A 12,426-nucleotide genomic window follows, 5' to 3' on the forward strand; every position below is an offset into this window, starting at 1 on the left:
CTCAGATGGCGCAGCCTGCATCAAACTTTACTTCTCCCCTTGTATTTCCGTCCTTTTTCTCCTCGGCATTCGGAGCTGCAGCAGGCCAGCAGTGCCAGCTCACTAGAGAAAGCAGATTTGTAAAATAATCCCTTTTATTAAGCCAAGCTGATGCATAACCAGCTACCACAAGTATCAGCCTGCCAAGAACAGCACAAAACCAAAAAAAAACCACCCACCCACCCCCCAAAAAACCCACAAAAATAACTCTCTCAGATAAGCAGAAGTGTAGCGGCTGTTAAGATCCCTAAGGATATGGAGAACTAAGAACCTGTGCTTAATGCTGTGTTCACAAGAAAGTAAGTTCAGGACCTAGCAGGAGACCGCCTTAGCCTCTCGTCAGCTCACACATGGCTTTAGTAAGATGAAAAGGATACTTTTAAGTATTGCTGCATCCTGAGATGAAGCCAAAGGCTGATGCCAAAGTAACCCAAACACAATCAGACTTTTAAAGCATATTTAGAATTTTACTTTAAGACTTAGCTACAAAAGCCAGGAGGAAATTGGGCTTACACTATCTGAACACAAGCGAAAACAAGGACTTCGGAACAAAAATGTGGCTAATCTCAGTTAAGAAGCCAAGCCTCAGAAGAAAAAGCTTCAGAGAGTGTTCCAGCCTTGTCTCCATCATTTTCTTTTGTTGTTGGTTATAGGTTTTTTCCAAAACTTTATCATCTCAATCTCTTCCTCCTAGGTCCAACCATTCCCCTCCATTGACTTTGATAGATCCATCTTCCATTTTATTAATCTTAGAAGCAGGAGGGACCAGTCTTAACCATTCAAATTAATTTGCATCTGCCACAAACCACTGTAAATTTGTTAAATTCAGTTTGAGACAGAATAGTATCTGGAAATTTCTAATACAGATGCACAGGCTTCAATTCAGAGAGTCTACCATCCACTTACAGTCCAATAACTAACTCAATCTCTTAAAATTGCAAAACATTTTTACTTTAAGTTAGCTCAACTTCAACTACGGGTAAGAATCCTCCTTTTTTTTTTTCCTTAAGGATCTAAGAGTTCTTAAACTCCCGTGCCCTGTACCGGTGGCTTTGAATCATCACCAGGTCAATATCCCTTAGAAAAAAGGGAGAGTGCAAGCAAAGCCCTTGGCAAGGCTTAAGGTACATTTTCCAGGTTTCTGATCATTGCCTTTTAAAAAAAATCCCTTTGCGTGTTGGTATCTGAACCAGATAATGCTGTAGGCACTGTAAGAGCATCACCAGAATACTAACTGCCTACTCCTTTGCAATAATAATGATTACAGAACCAGATCAGCCTCCATCCAACAACTACGTTCTTACTACCCTAAGAAACAGGCAGTTCTCATTCCAAACAGTTCACCTGAAAGCCAGGGAGAATGTCTGGAGGTTTTGTGGGACAAAAGCAAACTATAAGCACTGAAGGAAATGGTCAACTCAGTAAACAGTGTCTTCACTATTTGCATTTCCTAAAAACCAGCCCACCCCCGTGCTATGTTTAGCCACAGCCCTCAATTACTTACAGCTCTGGACAGGTAAACAGTCATTTGCTGCCACAGCCCAGACATCTCAAAAAAAGGTACTTTAAATGCCAGCCTCCACTTGTGCATGGGAAAGCTGTGAGAGATGGAAATAACATGAGTACGTGCTCAAATATGAGATAATGTCACATGTTGAGTCAAAACAAAACCTTCGCCCTTCAACCCAATTAATTATGGAGATAAAAGGAGGGGACAAAAAATAAAATAAATTGAGCTACCATGACAGATCACACTTATCCACCTCAGTGCAACCAAAAAGCTTCAGGGAAGCCTTCACATTTCCAATCCCTTTCCCAAGAAAGCAGAAAAACTAGAGAACAAGCATAGGGACTGAGCACTCACGACCTTCCCTACAACTACAGTATTACCAAAAGAGATGAAGACTCCAAGCAGGCATTATTGTCTGGTTTCTCCTTTCCATCTGCAATTTTAAAACTTAGGTAATTTCACTGGCAGTATTTTATCAGACAACTTAAGGAGCTCAGGTACATACTGAGTGAGGAATAAAACACTTATATGGAAGAAACACGCCAGTTCCCAACCTGCCAAATGTTATACACTTCCTAGCCTGTAAGTCATGTCAAATGAATTTTCTGGCCTCGTACACTGGCTACGCATCTGAAATAATAGGAAAAATACTATTGTTAAAATACACAGCTTTTAAGATTAACTTGTTGTGTTCTTAACCCAACCCTCAACATTAAGAGAGCCTTGTTTTTCCCAGAGAGCAGAGCATTCAGGCTCAATTATACTGTCCCTGCCATAAAGGCGCTACCAAAGAAACGGAACCATTCAGGGTGAAGAAAGTAGCGGGAGGCCAAAACTTTGATCTCTAATCCCAACTTAACCACAACTGTTTGATCTTAGAAAAATTATTTAAGCCTGTAACGCATTAGCATTATATAGATGGATATAATGCTTTAAATATTACATAATCTTTACGAGCACAATGCAAGTAAAGCTCAACAATTATGACATCAAGTTAATTCACTGATTAATCAGATCTAAGGTATGTTTTAACAGTAAAATTATGCTCCGCTAATAAGCCAGGTAAGAGAGCTACACTGGTTAAGATATTTTCATACCTGCTGATGTTTCCTACCTCAAATTCAACAACTCAGTCGTGCTTTAAATGCAAATCATCATTAATCATGCAAGATTTTTTTACCTAGCAAAATTATTAATATTTCATGGGTTTATTTATACTATAACCACCATGAAAATTAGTTCAATAGGCAGCCCATAAAAAAGGGCTTAAAGGCTGCAGTCTATGTTGAGTGAAATGCAAGCTCTGAAGTCTCTCTAGAAACAGGCTAGCAACCAGAATCGTTTCGAAAAAAAGCACTTTAAAACACATTTTTGAAAAACAGAAGTATACACCACCCCCTTCTACTCTTTTTATATCTTGGCATAAAGTTATCCGGGTAACAATCAAAACGTTGATGACAAAATTTAAGTGACTCAAAACAGTAATGGACCCAGTGCACAAGTAATTTTAACTAGAAGGAAATTAATTCATGTGGAAAACACCAAAACATGCTTTTGATTCTATTTTCTAATTATAGTCAAAGATGTTTAAGCTGACTAGCTCTGACCACTACCTCCTCCAATGAAGAAGCATCCTTCCCATTCTTCTACTATGAAAGGAAAGCAGAAAAGCATGATTGTCCCTTGATTTCTATCTTTCAAACAGTTGAACAACCTGAAATGCAGAAGAGTTCTGCACCTGCAGAAGCAGACTCTGCACTAAGTCAATTAAGCATTTCTTTGACTTGGTGGAAAATCAGTAGAAAGTATTTGGTGTCAGTCTAGGGGTCGGATTTTTCTAAAAAAGAATTCTAAAAATACACAGTGTGTAAATATCTTTGTTGGTTGTACTTTAAATTGACCACCTACAAGCAACCTCTCAAAACAAAAACTTATAAATTTATGATTTTGGGGTTTAGTAGGGTTTTTTTACTATTTTCTTTTGTTTCAAACTATTCTTTGCTGAATATTTGTGTTAAACAGCTTCTCTCAACATTCACCCTACAAGCTCGGCTCCTCTACCAGTCAACCACAGACTTAACACTTCTGTTTCTTTAGATTCAGGACAACTACCCAGCAAAAGCAAGGGAGGTCTTACTTGAAAGACATCCACACTAACAAATCAGCAGATACTGATACGATGTGATCGCATTCACACTAACAAATCAGCAGATGCTGAAATAATGTGATCACGTTCACACTGGCTAACAAGAAAAGCACACCTTTTCTCTTCTCTATACTTCATGGCCTCAAAAGGAAGGTTTCAAGTAGCTGTTTCCCCTGGTTCTTCAAATTTAAAAGCGTCCTAGCTTTTCTGTATCACACTAAGAAGAAAAATCAACGGATAATCTCAACAGTAACACTGCCAGTTTCAAACTGAAAGTTTCTCCACTTTAGAGGAACATTTCTTATGAGAAAATTAAGATCCTCTTAAACACCTATGGAAAAAAGGCTGTTTTGGCAGCCTAATTGCATCTAAAAATCTTACCTGCTACTTGTAGTGAAGCAGTGTCCAAATACTGTCCTCATTGATGCTATCACACACACAGCAACTCCCCCAAATCCTCCATTTACTGTAGCCCAACTTTTTCAAAATGGGCTTGTATGACTTAACGACTAGTTGCCCACCCACTTGACAGCGTAATTGTCACTTTTCTGGTATTGTCCAAACAAGCTGTCAGATGCTCTAGGGTAAAAATTAAAAGTTATATCAACAACAGTAACAGCTAATGTGTCGCTTGTTTCCTTTGCATTGGAGGCCACAGCAGAGGAAACGTCTGAGACAACATCTGATCCCGTTCCCTATCACTCGATGTGCCACCCAATGTTTACAACTTATGACTTCTACTCAGAGTCTAAATATCAAGAGTTGAACAGTAGGGATACAGAGAAGTCAGTTATTTTAATTAATTTCTCAGCTCAGCAATCTGGGAAGTCATTTCTACGTCAGGACACAGCCCATCACATCTGCGCTACAGCAGGCGAACTGTTGAGCCTAAAACCAGCTGACAGTGCTCTTTACTAAGGCTGACAGACAAATAAGGACAAGGCTGCAGACGGGCGCCTTTGTAGAGAAAACTCAATCCAAAACGACCCCACGATGTCCTGTCGATGCCTGGGATGTCACCCCAGGAGAAGATTCACCTTCGGCACTAGATGGTATCAGACAGCATTACAGCTACACAAGACCAACAGCCAGCAAACTACTAACAGCAAGGCAGGCTTTGAAAGGGAAAATGAAAACCACAAGCAAGGCATAACGTTCAAAAGACAGCAGAGTTCTCATGAGATATGCAGAACCAACATCAGGGCTTGTACTTGCTAAAAATAAAGTGTGATGCGAAGCATCCCTTCATCATTTGCTTCTCCCTGCACACCCCTGTGCCCTAGCCCTGCACTCACCCCCCTCTGCGTTTAACTCGGTCAAGTGACAAAACTATTCCAGCAGAAAGCTGGTAAAACTAAACGATAAAAAGGTCCACCTCGCTAAAATGGCAGAAAACCAATAAGGACTGGAACTGTGAAAAGAGAAGGGAGGGGCCACACAACTCTAAAGAAAGGAACAACAAGAGCTTGCCTTTTTGGCAGGCTGGCAGCTTGCGAGCCACCGCCTGTACGCGCAGCTTCCGAGATCCTCTCGGAGAGGGTGCCTCCCTAACCGGGGGTCCAAAAGGTCCCAGACAGGCCGAAGAAGCAGTAAGGGACAAGTTGCTCATAAAGCAAATATCAGAGCATTTTATAACTGTGACAGATGTTGCATCAGGACTCATTTGAAATATCTACCGTGAGCGTCTTACTAAATTACCTGCCCAAAATTAAAACATGAAGTTAGATAAAAATCTAAATGATTTTCGGATTTTAAGCCGGGAAGCAATCACTGACGGTTACTGGTTCAAGACTCCCCTTGACGAGAGCAACCATTAAGTCACTGCCATCTGCCGTCTCTGCAATAACGGATGAGAAACGAGCACAGGTTTTTCCCGAATGCATTTCCACTTGATAAAACGCCATTAAAACTGACCCAGCCTGACATTCCTGGACTTCACGGCAGAGAAGCCAAGAACTAAACAGAACTCGACACCAAAACAGCTCACCAAACACACTTCCCCCAAAGGCTTCTTCAAACTGAGCAAAGAACCACCGCGGAATGAATGAAAAGATGGGGCTAGAAAAGAGTCCGAGGTGGCAGCTTAGTTTTTTCTTGAGCTAGACTTAAAGCTCTCATGACAGATGTTTGGGAACAACACAGACTGCCCAGCCAACCTCCCTGCGTAACCTAAGCCGGGTCTTAAGACTGTGTATCTGGTCTCATACGTGCACAAGCAAGCGCTGGAAACCAACCGCCTCTGCAGCCGAGCTCTACGTGAAGGTGGGACTCCGCACCTGAGAAAATAAACCTTCTCAGGCCACCGCTGCTGCCAGCCAGGCGCCTTTCCTCAGCTCTACGCGGGCGGCTCTCCCCACACCTCTGAAAGAGAACAACCCTGCGAGGCAAAGCCCAAACAAAGCCATCCCACCGAGACCTCTCCCTCCCAGGAGGGCGCTGCTAGGGCGGCAGCGCAGAGCCCAGAGGTGCGAATAAAGAGGGGGGCCGGTCTGGGGAGAGGCTCCTCTCCCGGGGCCCCCCGCCCTCACCGCGCCCCCCCGAGCCGGCCCGGCCCCCTCGCTCCAAGCCGCCACGGCGGCGGGGACGCAGCGCGGGAAGCGCGGCCGGCGCCGGCCTGCAGGCAAAGCCCGCTTTTTAAAACACAAACCCTGAGGTGAAGAAGGAACGGCGGCCCGGGCCGCGCTCGCTCCGCGGAGGAGCGGCGGCGGGGCCGAGGGGCGCGGGCGGCGCGGAGCCCCGCTCTTTGTTCGCCGCCGCGGGTAGGCCCGGCCCGGCGCGGCGCCCGGCCCTCACCTCGCGGACGTCCTGCAGGCACTCGAGCACGGCGAGGTTGTTGGCCCAGCTGTGCTTGGAGCAGAGCCGCACCACGTCCTCCCGGCACACCGCCTCCTCCGACAGCTTCCACCCGCTGCCCGAGCCGCCGCCGCCGCGGGGACTCCGCGGGCCCGCCGCGCCCGGCCCCGCCGCCTGCCCCACTAAGCCCAGGCCGCCGCCAGCGGCGGGGCCCGCGGGAGGAGGGCCGCCCGCCGCCGGCCGCGCCGCCAGCGCCAGAAGCAGGAGGAGCGCCGGGCCCGGGCAGCGGCTCCGGACACGTCCGCACGGCGCCATCTTGAATCCGCCACCTCCGGCGCGGCCGCCCGCCCACCCAGCGGCACGCACGCCGTATGCAAATCAGCGCGCCGGCTGACGTCATCGCGCCGCGCCCCCCTCCGTGGGTCACGCCCCTTTCGGGCGAAGAGGCGTGGTTTAATCTGGCCCCGCCCTCACCGCACGCCGTGGCTCCGCCCCGCCGGTCGTCTCCTCAGGCGGTGGAGGCGCCATGATGGCCCCAACAGCCATCGCGGCCCCCCACAGCCATCATGGCCCCACACGGCCTTCGCGGCCCCACGGGGGCCCCCACAGCCCCTCAGCCACGCAGGACGGTGCTCACCAAACCGCTGCGGCGGTGCCAGCGGCGGGGGACGCGAGGGGCCGTGCCCCCAGCGCACTCACACCCCCGGGAAGGCAGCCGGGCCCTGCGCCTCCCACAGCGGGTATCCAGAGGCTGTGGCCGGTTTCTGCCCCAAATCTCTCGGTTCCCACCCATGAAACGGAGCTGGCAGCGCTGCCCTTCTCAGAGGAGTGTTGGGGAGAGTCGTTAAAAGTTTGAGAAGCTCTTGGCTGCCCCGGTGGCGGAGGGCATAGGAAAGGCCACGAGGAAATGGTGCTCAGGGCAGGGCTGGACTAACGTGCTGTGAAGAAAACCCGGGGCCGCGTAAGGAACAATGAAGAAAAAATATTGAATAGCTGCTCCAAAAACCCCGGAACTTGAATAAAACATTGGGAAAAAACCCCAAAAATACTGACTAGTGACTGCCAGCTAGCCAGGATAGTTGTGGGCAAGGGCTCCCGCAGCGGGGTGGGCCAGCCCTGGGGTGCCCCCCGGGAGCCGGCAGCCGGACAAGGGTGGAAAAAATCGCATTTTGGGGGTGCCACAACACTGTTCGTTTTAGGGTTTGGTGGGTTGGCTGCCCCTCCTGCCCTTTCAGTGCAGGGCCCACTGTTTCAGGGCTGGGATTTGGCATTTCATGCTGAATTGTGGCTCCATAGGGGCATTCTTCATGGGGATGGAGAGAAATGGGTGCTCCCGTAAGAGCCATCTTGTCCCCAAAGCAGGATATACAATGGCTGATCCCACTGTAGGTGGGATCTATGAGTTCCTCCTAGGGCAATATGGGGGAGTTGGACGCTGAATTTGGTGACGGATCATATAAAAGTGGTGTCTGCAACCGCGCAGCCTCTGTCAGAGCAGCGTTTTGGTAATGCCGTGGCCCCCTCCGCCCCAGCAGCCAGACCTCTGAATTTCGCAGTAAAAAAATCCCTGTCCAGGTGTTGGGTCGGTGGCAGCAGTGGGACACAGGTCCGCCATCAGCTCAGCAACCACAGCTTTTTGGGTGCCCTCAGAGTCTCCCAGCAGCAGGATCTCACCAGGCCAGCTCACAGCACCCGCCCAGGATGGGTTTGCCCCAAAATCTCAGCTTTGCTTCCAACAGTAGATTGAAATGGGGGACGGGGAGAACTTCGTCTCAATTCCTCTGCCTGGCTGACTCCAGGAACAGTTTTCCCAGCACAAACCAGCATTGGTCCAAAGTCAGAAGCTTTTCCATGGATGCCAGCGTGCTCCAAGAGTCTGCCCTGGCTCGGTGAGCTGCGGTGAAGCAGAGCTGCCAGGCTGCTCCCTTCCTGCCCGGGGGGGGGCAAAGGCCTTTTCCCTGGGCAAAGCCCTTCTTTTGGGGATGCCACCAGCTGTTGTACCCACACCAGGAGCTACCAGAGCACCGGAAGCAAGCTGGAGCCCACCGCCGCCACCAACCTGCAGCCACCTCGTCCAGGTGGCAACGATGGCAGGAGAGGGTGGGGGGTCAGCTGGCAAAGTCCCCGCGCTTCTTGCATTTGAGTGTGACGCTGGGACACGGCGCTCAGGAAAGTGGCTTTGTGCTGGCACCCAGGGGCTGCGCAGCTGGGAACACTTAAAAACAAAAGCCAGCAAAATCCAGCCCATGCTTGGCAGCCCATTTGGCTTAGTGGAAGTTATGTGAAGAGCTCGCCCAGCGCGGGAGCTGGCTCTGCTCCTCCATCAGTCACAGGATGAGGACGGAGGGGAGCAGTGGAGCTGGGTTACAGCTCCCTTCTCCTTCCCACACCCTTGGGAGCTCTCTGGAGACTTGTTTTTTGATGAGCAGCCCACGTCCTTCTGCCAAGCACTCTGTGCTCAAGGAAAAACCTCCTCCCAACCTCGGATTTTACCATCCTGCATAATCCGCCATTAAATAAGCATTTAATAAAAAGAGCCCTAAGCTCACTGTGTCCGTGCAGCAAGTTAAAACAAGGAAGAGGTATTTCTTTGCACATAGCGACCTCTCTGCCCGTGCAATAACCCCAGCGGCTCATTGCAACTGCAGCCCCTCTGCCTCGGCACAGGCTCGGTGGAAATTCCCTTATTGCCACATTTTAAGCATTTTACCAGCAAGGCTCTCAGACTCTGGGCGCTGTGTTAAGTGCTTGCAGTCGTCTGCTTTTGTAGTGGGCAGCACACTTAAGTCTCACCGCTTCAAGTAATAAAATACATTTATATAGTCCCCAGCTTTGCAGACAGAGGCAGGGGTGAGCTGAGCTGCTGGGATGCCTCTCGCTCCTTCCCAGCAGCATCCTCACCCTCCAGCTCACTGCTTCGGGGAGAAGAAAAGCTCTTCCTCAGTCCATGCGGAGGAGCTGCTCCCATTTTTAATTGGATATAGACCACTCGCTCCCATGTGGCCACAGGGCACCGCTCCGAATTTCGGCTCAGCCTCCACACAGCGCACTGAGGCCCTCTCACTTGCACGCCGACTGGCTCAGCTGCCTCCCTCCAACGCTATGGGTCCCCCAAAACTTCAGTGCTGCATTCCCAACTGATGATCATCTCCACCAACAAACGCTGTCGCAGAGAACGTAGTTGGGTGCTTCATTACCGCTATCATTTAGCCCTTTTCTTTGACAGCTAGGACAGCAACACTATTTCATGTTTTATTTGCATGACACGCATAGGTTCAGCCTCGCTTTGTTTCAGCTTTTCTTGTAGGTCCGAGTCCTGCAGCACCGTCGCTCAGCCACGTTAGGAAATAACTAGATGGCCACAGCGGTATTTAGCTTCCGAGGAAGCTGAGGACAAACAGGAGACAACATTCCAGCTATAACCTTGTGAGTGTCAAGCGCAAGGCGAGCTTCGAGCCTTTTAGGTGCAACTCTTCACCCAGCTCGACGTGATGTTTGTGTTTTTCTCAAAAGAGCGATGCTGTGGACACACCTTTGCGTCACAGAAGCCCCAGGTCGTTACTGCAGAACCTGTTGCTCCCCCTGTATTTATGCAGCTTTGTGTTGCAGTTAGCACCTACCTTTACCAAAAAAAACCCGGGCAATTTTCCAACTGTTCCTCCATCCTGCCACAACTCTTTCCCAATCCCACTTCTGGCTTCCCAAGCACTCTGTGCTGCTCTCGGCTTGACACCGTCTGAAGCAGAGGGGGCTCACTCCCTCTTCTGCGACCTCCGCCGCTAGCAGAAGCGCCAAATTGGACTTGATGTGAGACTAAACCCCCTGGACCCTCAAATTAATTACGCTTCATGGGGTGCGATAATCACTGAAATTAGTTCAAGGCATTTTTTCTCTTGACCAGCACAGGCTGGATAAGGCCTGTTACCTGCTAAGTTTGTCCCAAGGATTAGATAAGCATTTTAGGGCACAGTTCCCCCAACTCCTCTATTTTCTTTTGCTACTCAGAGGCACTATTTTGCAAGAGACAGGATAGGAGCAACATCCCACATCCCCTTGGTGTTCTTGAGATGCCGCTACAGCTGCAAGACTTTATCAATGAACTCTCCTGCAGCAGAGCGTGAGTTTCCTACAGGCATCCACCCCTTCGTAACGCCAGGGCACCCGCAGCTCTGGCTGTTGTCCGAGCGCAGCCCGTCTTCTTTAGCAAAGAGAAGTGATGCAAGCACAAGGCATTTCTGCCTTCTCAGCAACATCTCTAAATATCTTTTAACTATCTCAAATGCAAATAAACAACGATAAATGTTATCTTAAGTGAGGGAGGCTGTTTACACCAACATGCTTGACTTTGCAGGCTGAGAGTGCTCGCAGGTGACAACAGCAGCTCAGGGGAGGGGCAGTCCCACTGCCAAGGTGCTGCAATGCCCTCTGCTCGATTTCACGGACACCTCCGCAACATTTAGGGATGCAGCTAGACTCAGAGGGTGTCTGAGCACTCAACGAATCACAACTTAGCTGGGAAAAGCCTTTACTGCAGATTTGCTAATAGGAAGTTGAAAGCAGATCCCAGCAGGAGAGACCCTGCCCCTTCCTCCTTACCTCTCTTGGCAGTGAAATCTGTTCTTTCACATTTACTAGTTCTGGTTTTCGATGCAAATCAAACCCAGCAGAAAACTAGTTTGTGCTTGCTCGTTCCTTTGTTTCTCCCATCTCTTCTTCCTTCTCCCTGAACTCCTTTTCCTCATATTCTCCCTCCTTCATGAACCAGCAGAAATCCAGGTCTGTTAAGGAATTTATTGCCTTGGTAGAAAATCTGCTTACCTACATTAGCAGAAAATCTTGCCCTGTCTCCTTGCAAACCGAAAAGGAGAACTAAATGAAATCCCACTGGGCTGCTCTGGCTACCTCACTGTAACAAGGTTCAGATTAAGCTGCTTGTTTCACTTGCTGCATTGCCTGGTTTTAATCCAATTTGGTTTGGGACACACAAAATAGCTGCTTTTCTGCCCTGGGGGAAGCAGCAGATGCAGACAGAGCCAAGGGAAGCGCTGGCAGGTCCTGCCTCGTGTGCACACACACCAAGCTGTGCTCACTTCTTTGCTTGCACTTTTTTAACGCTACCTTTTGTCATCTGCAACCTTTATTATTTTTATTGAGATCTCACCCCCGAGCCTCTACAAACTGACGGCTAAAACACAAGGGTAGATGCCACGGCAGCGAAGTCCCCGTGGCGCAGAGGCCAGGCACAGGCTGCCTCCTAACCCTCCCCTGCCCAAGCTTTTGCTCGCTCCACAGCTCACCGCAGCCTAATGCCGGATCACTCCTGTTAGAAAGAGACATGGAGGATAGCCCTTCTCGGGAAAGCACGGCTCCGACTCCGGCTTCCCCTTCCCAGCCTGCCGTCCCCCACCACTGCACCTCTGCAGGGAGCAGAGAGGGCTGCACAGGCTGGATGATGCTCAGCACCAGTGCGGCCCCCGGGTTTCCTGCTAAGCTGCCACCACAGACAGTTCTGGCCAACACTGTGCTGTCCCTCAGGCCGGGTTTTACAAGAATTAAAATTAGGAAAGGTGCTCCCCCACAACAGCTTGGAAAAAAAAAATTTAAAAATGCCTGTGCCAAGCTAAAAGCAAGGCCCTGTCAGCAGGACTTGCAGTGCTGCCCGGCTTTACCGATCGCCTCGCATCAGATTTACTATAGGAATTGCCAAGGGGACGCCCTGCTCCACGATAACAAAATCTTCCCAGAGACAGAGGCAGAAATAGCCACATCATGGCTTATTGCTTACAACACCAGTGAAACAGCTCAGCCTCTAATGACAGCTGCCCTGCATCATGCAGGGACACTGATTTTTTTCTTCCTTCCATCCCAGAATCTGCCCCTTTGACTCCAGATGGAGATGAGCAAATATTTAATTAACACATTTGACCTTTTATCAGCT

At 49.3% G+C, this 12,426-nt stretch overlaps 1 protein-coding gene across 1 annotated transcript in view; it reads right to left on the reverse strand.

Annotated features, from left to right (window-relative positions):
* The window catches only part of GLG1 (golgi glycoprotein 1), an 87,339-nt gene extending 80,536 nt beyond the window's left edge, over positions 1–6,803 (reverse strand). Inside the window, exon 1 of the mRNA XM_059824699.1 lies at positions 6,489–6,803. Within this exon, the coding sequence (XP_059680682.1) occupies positions 6,489–6,803 (315 nt within the window). The remainder of the gene's footprint in view (positions 1–6,488) is intronic.
* Positions 6,804–12,426: the final 5,623 nt, after the last annotated feature.

This window comes from Gavia stellata, chromosome 15, assembly GCF_030936135.1.
Source record: "Gavia stellata isolate bGavSte3 chromosome 15, bGavSte3.hap2, whole genome shotgun sequence".
Classification (NCBI taxonomy): Eukaryota; Metazoa; Chordata; class Aves; order Gaviiformes; family Gaviidae; genus Gavia; species Gavia stellata.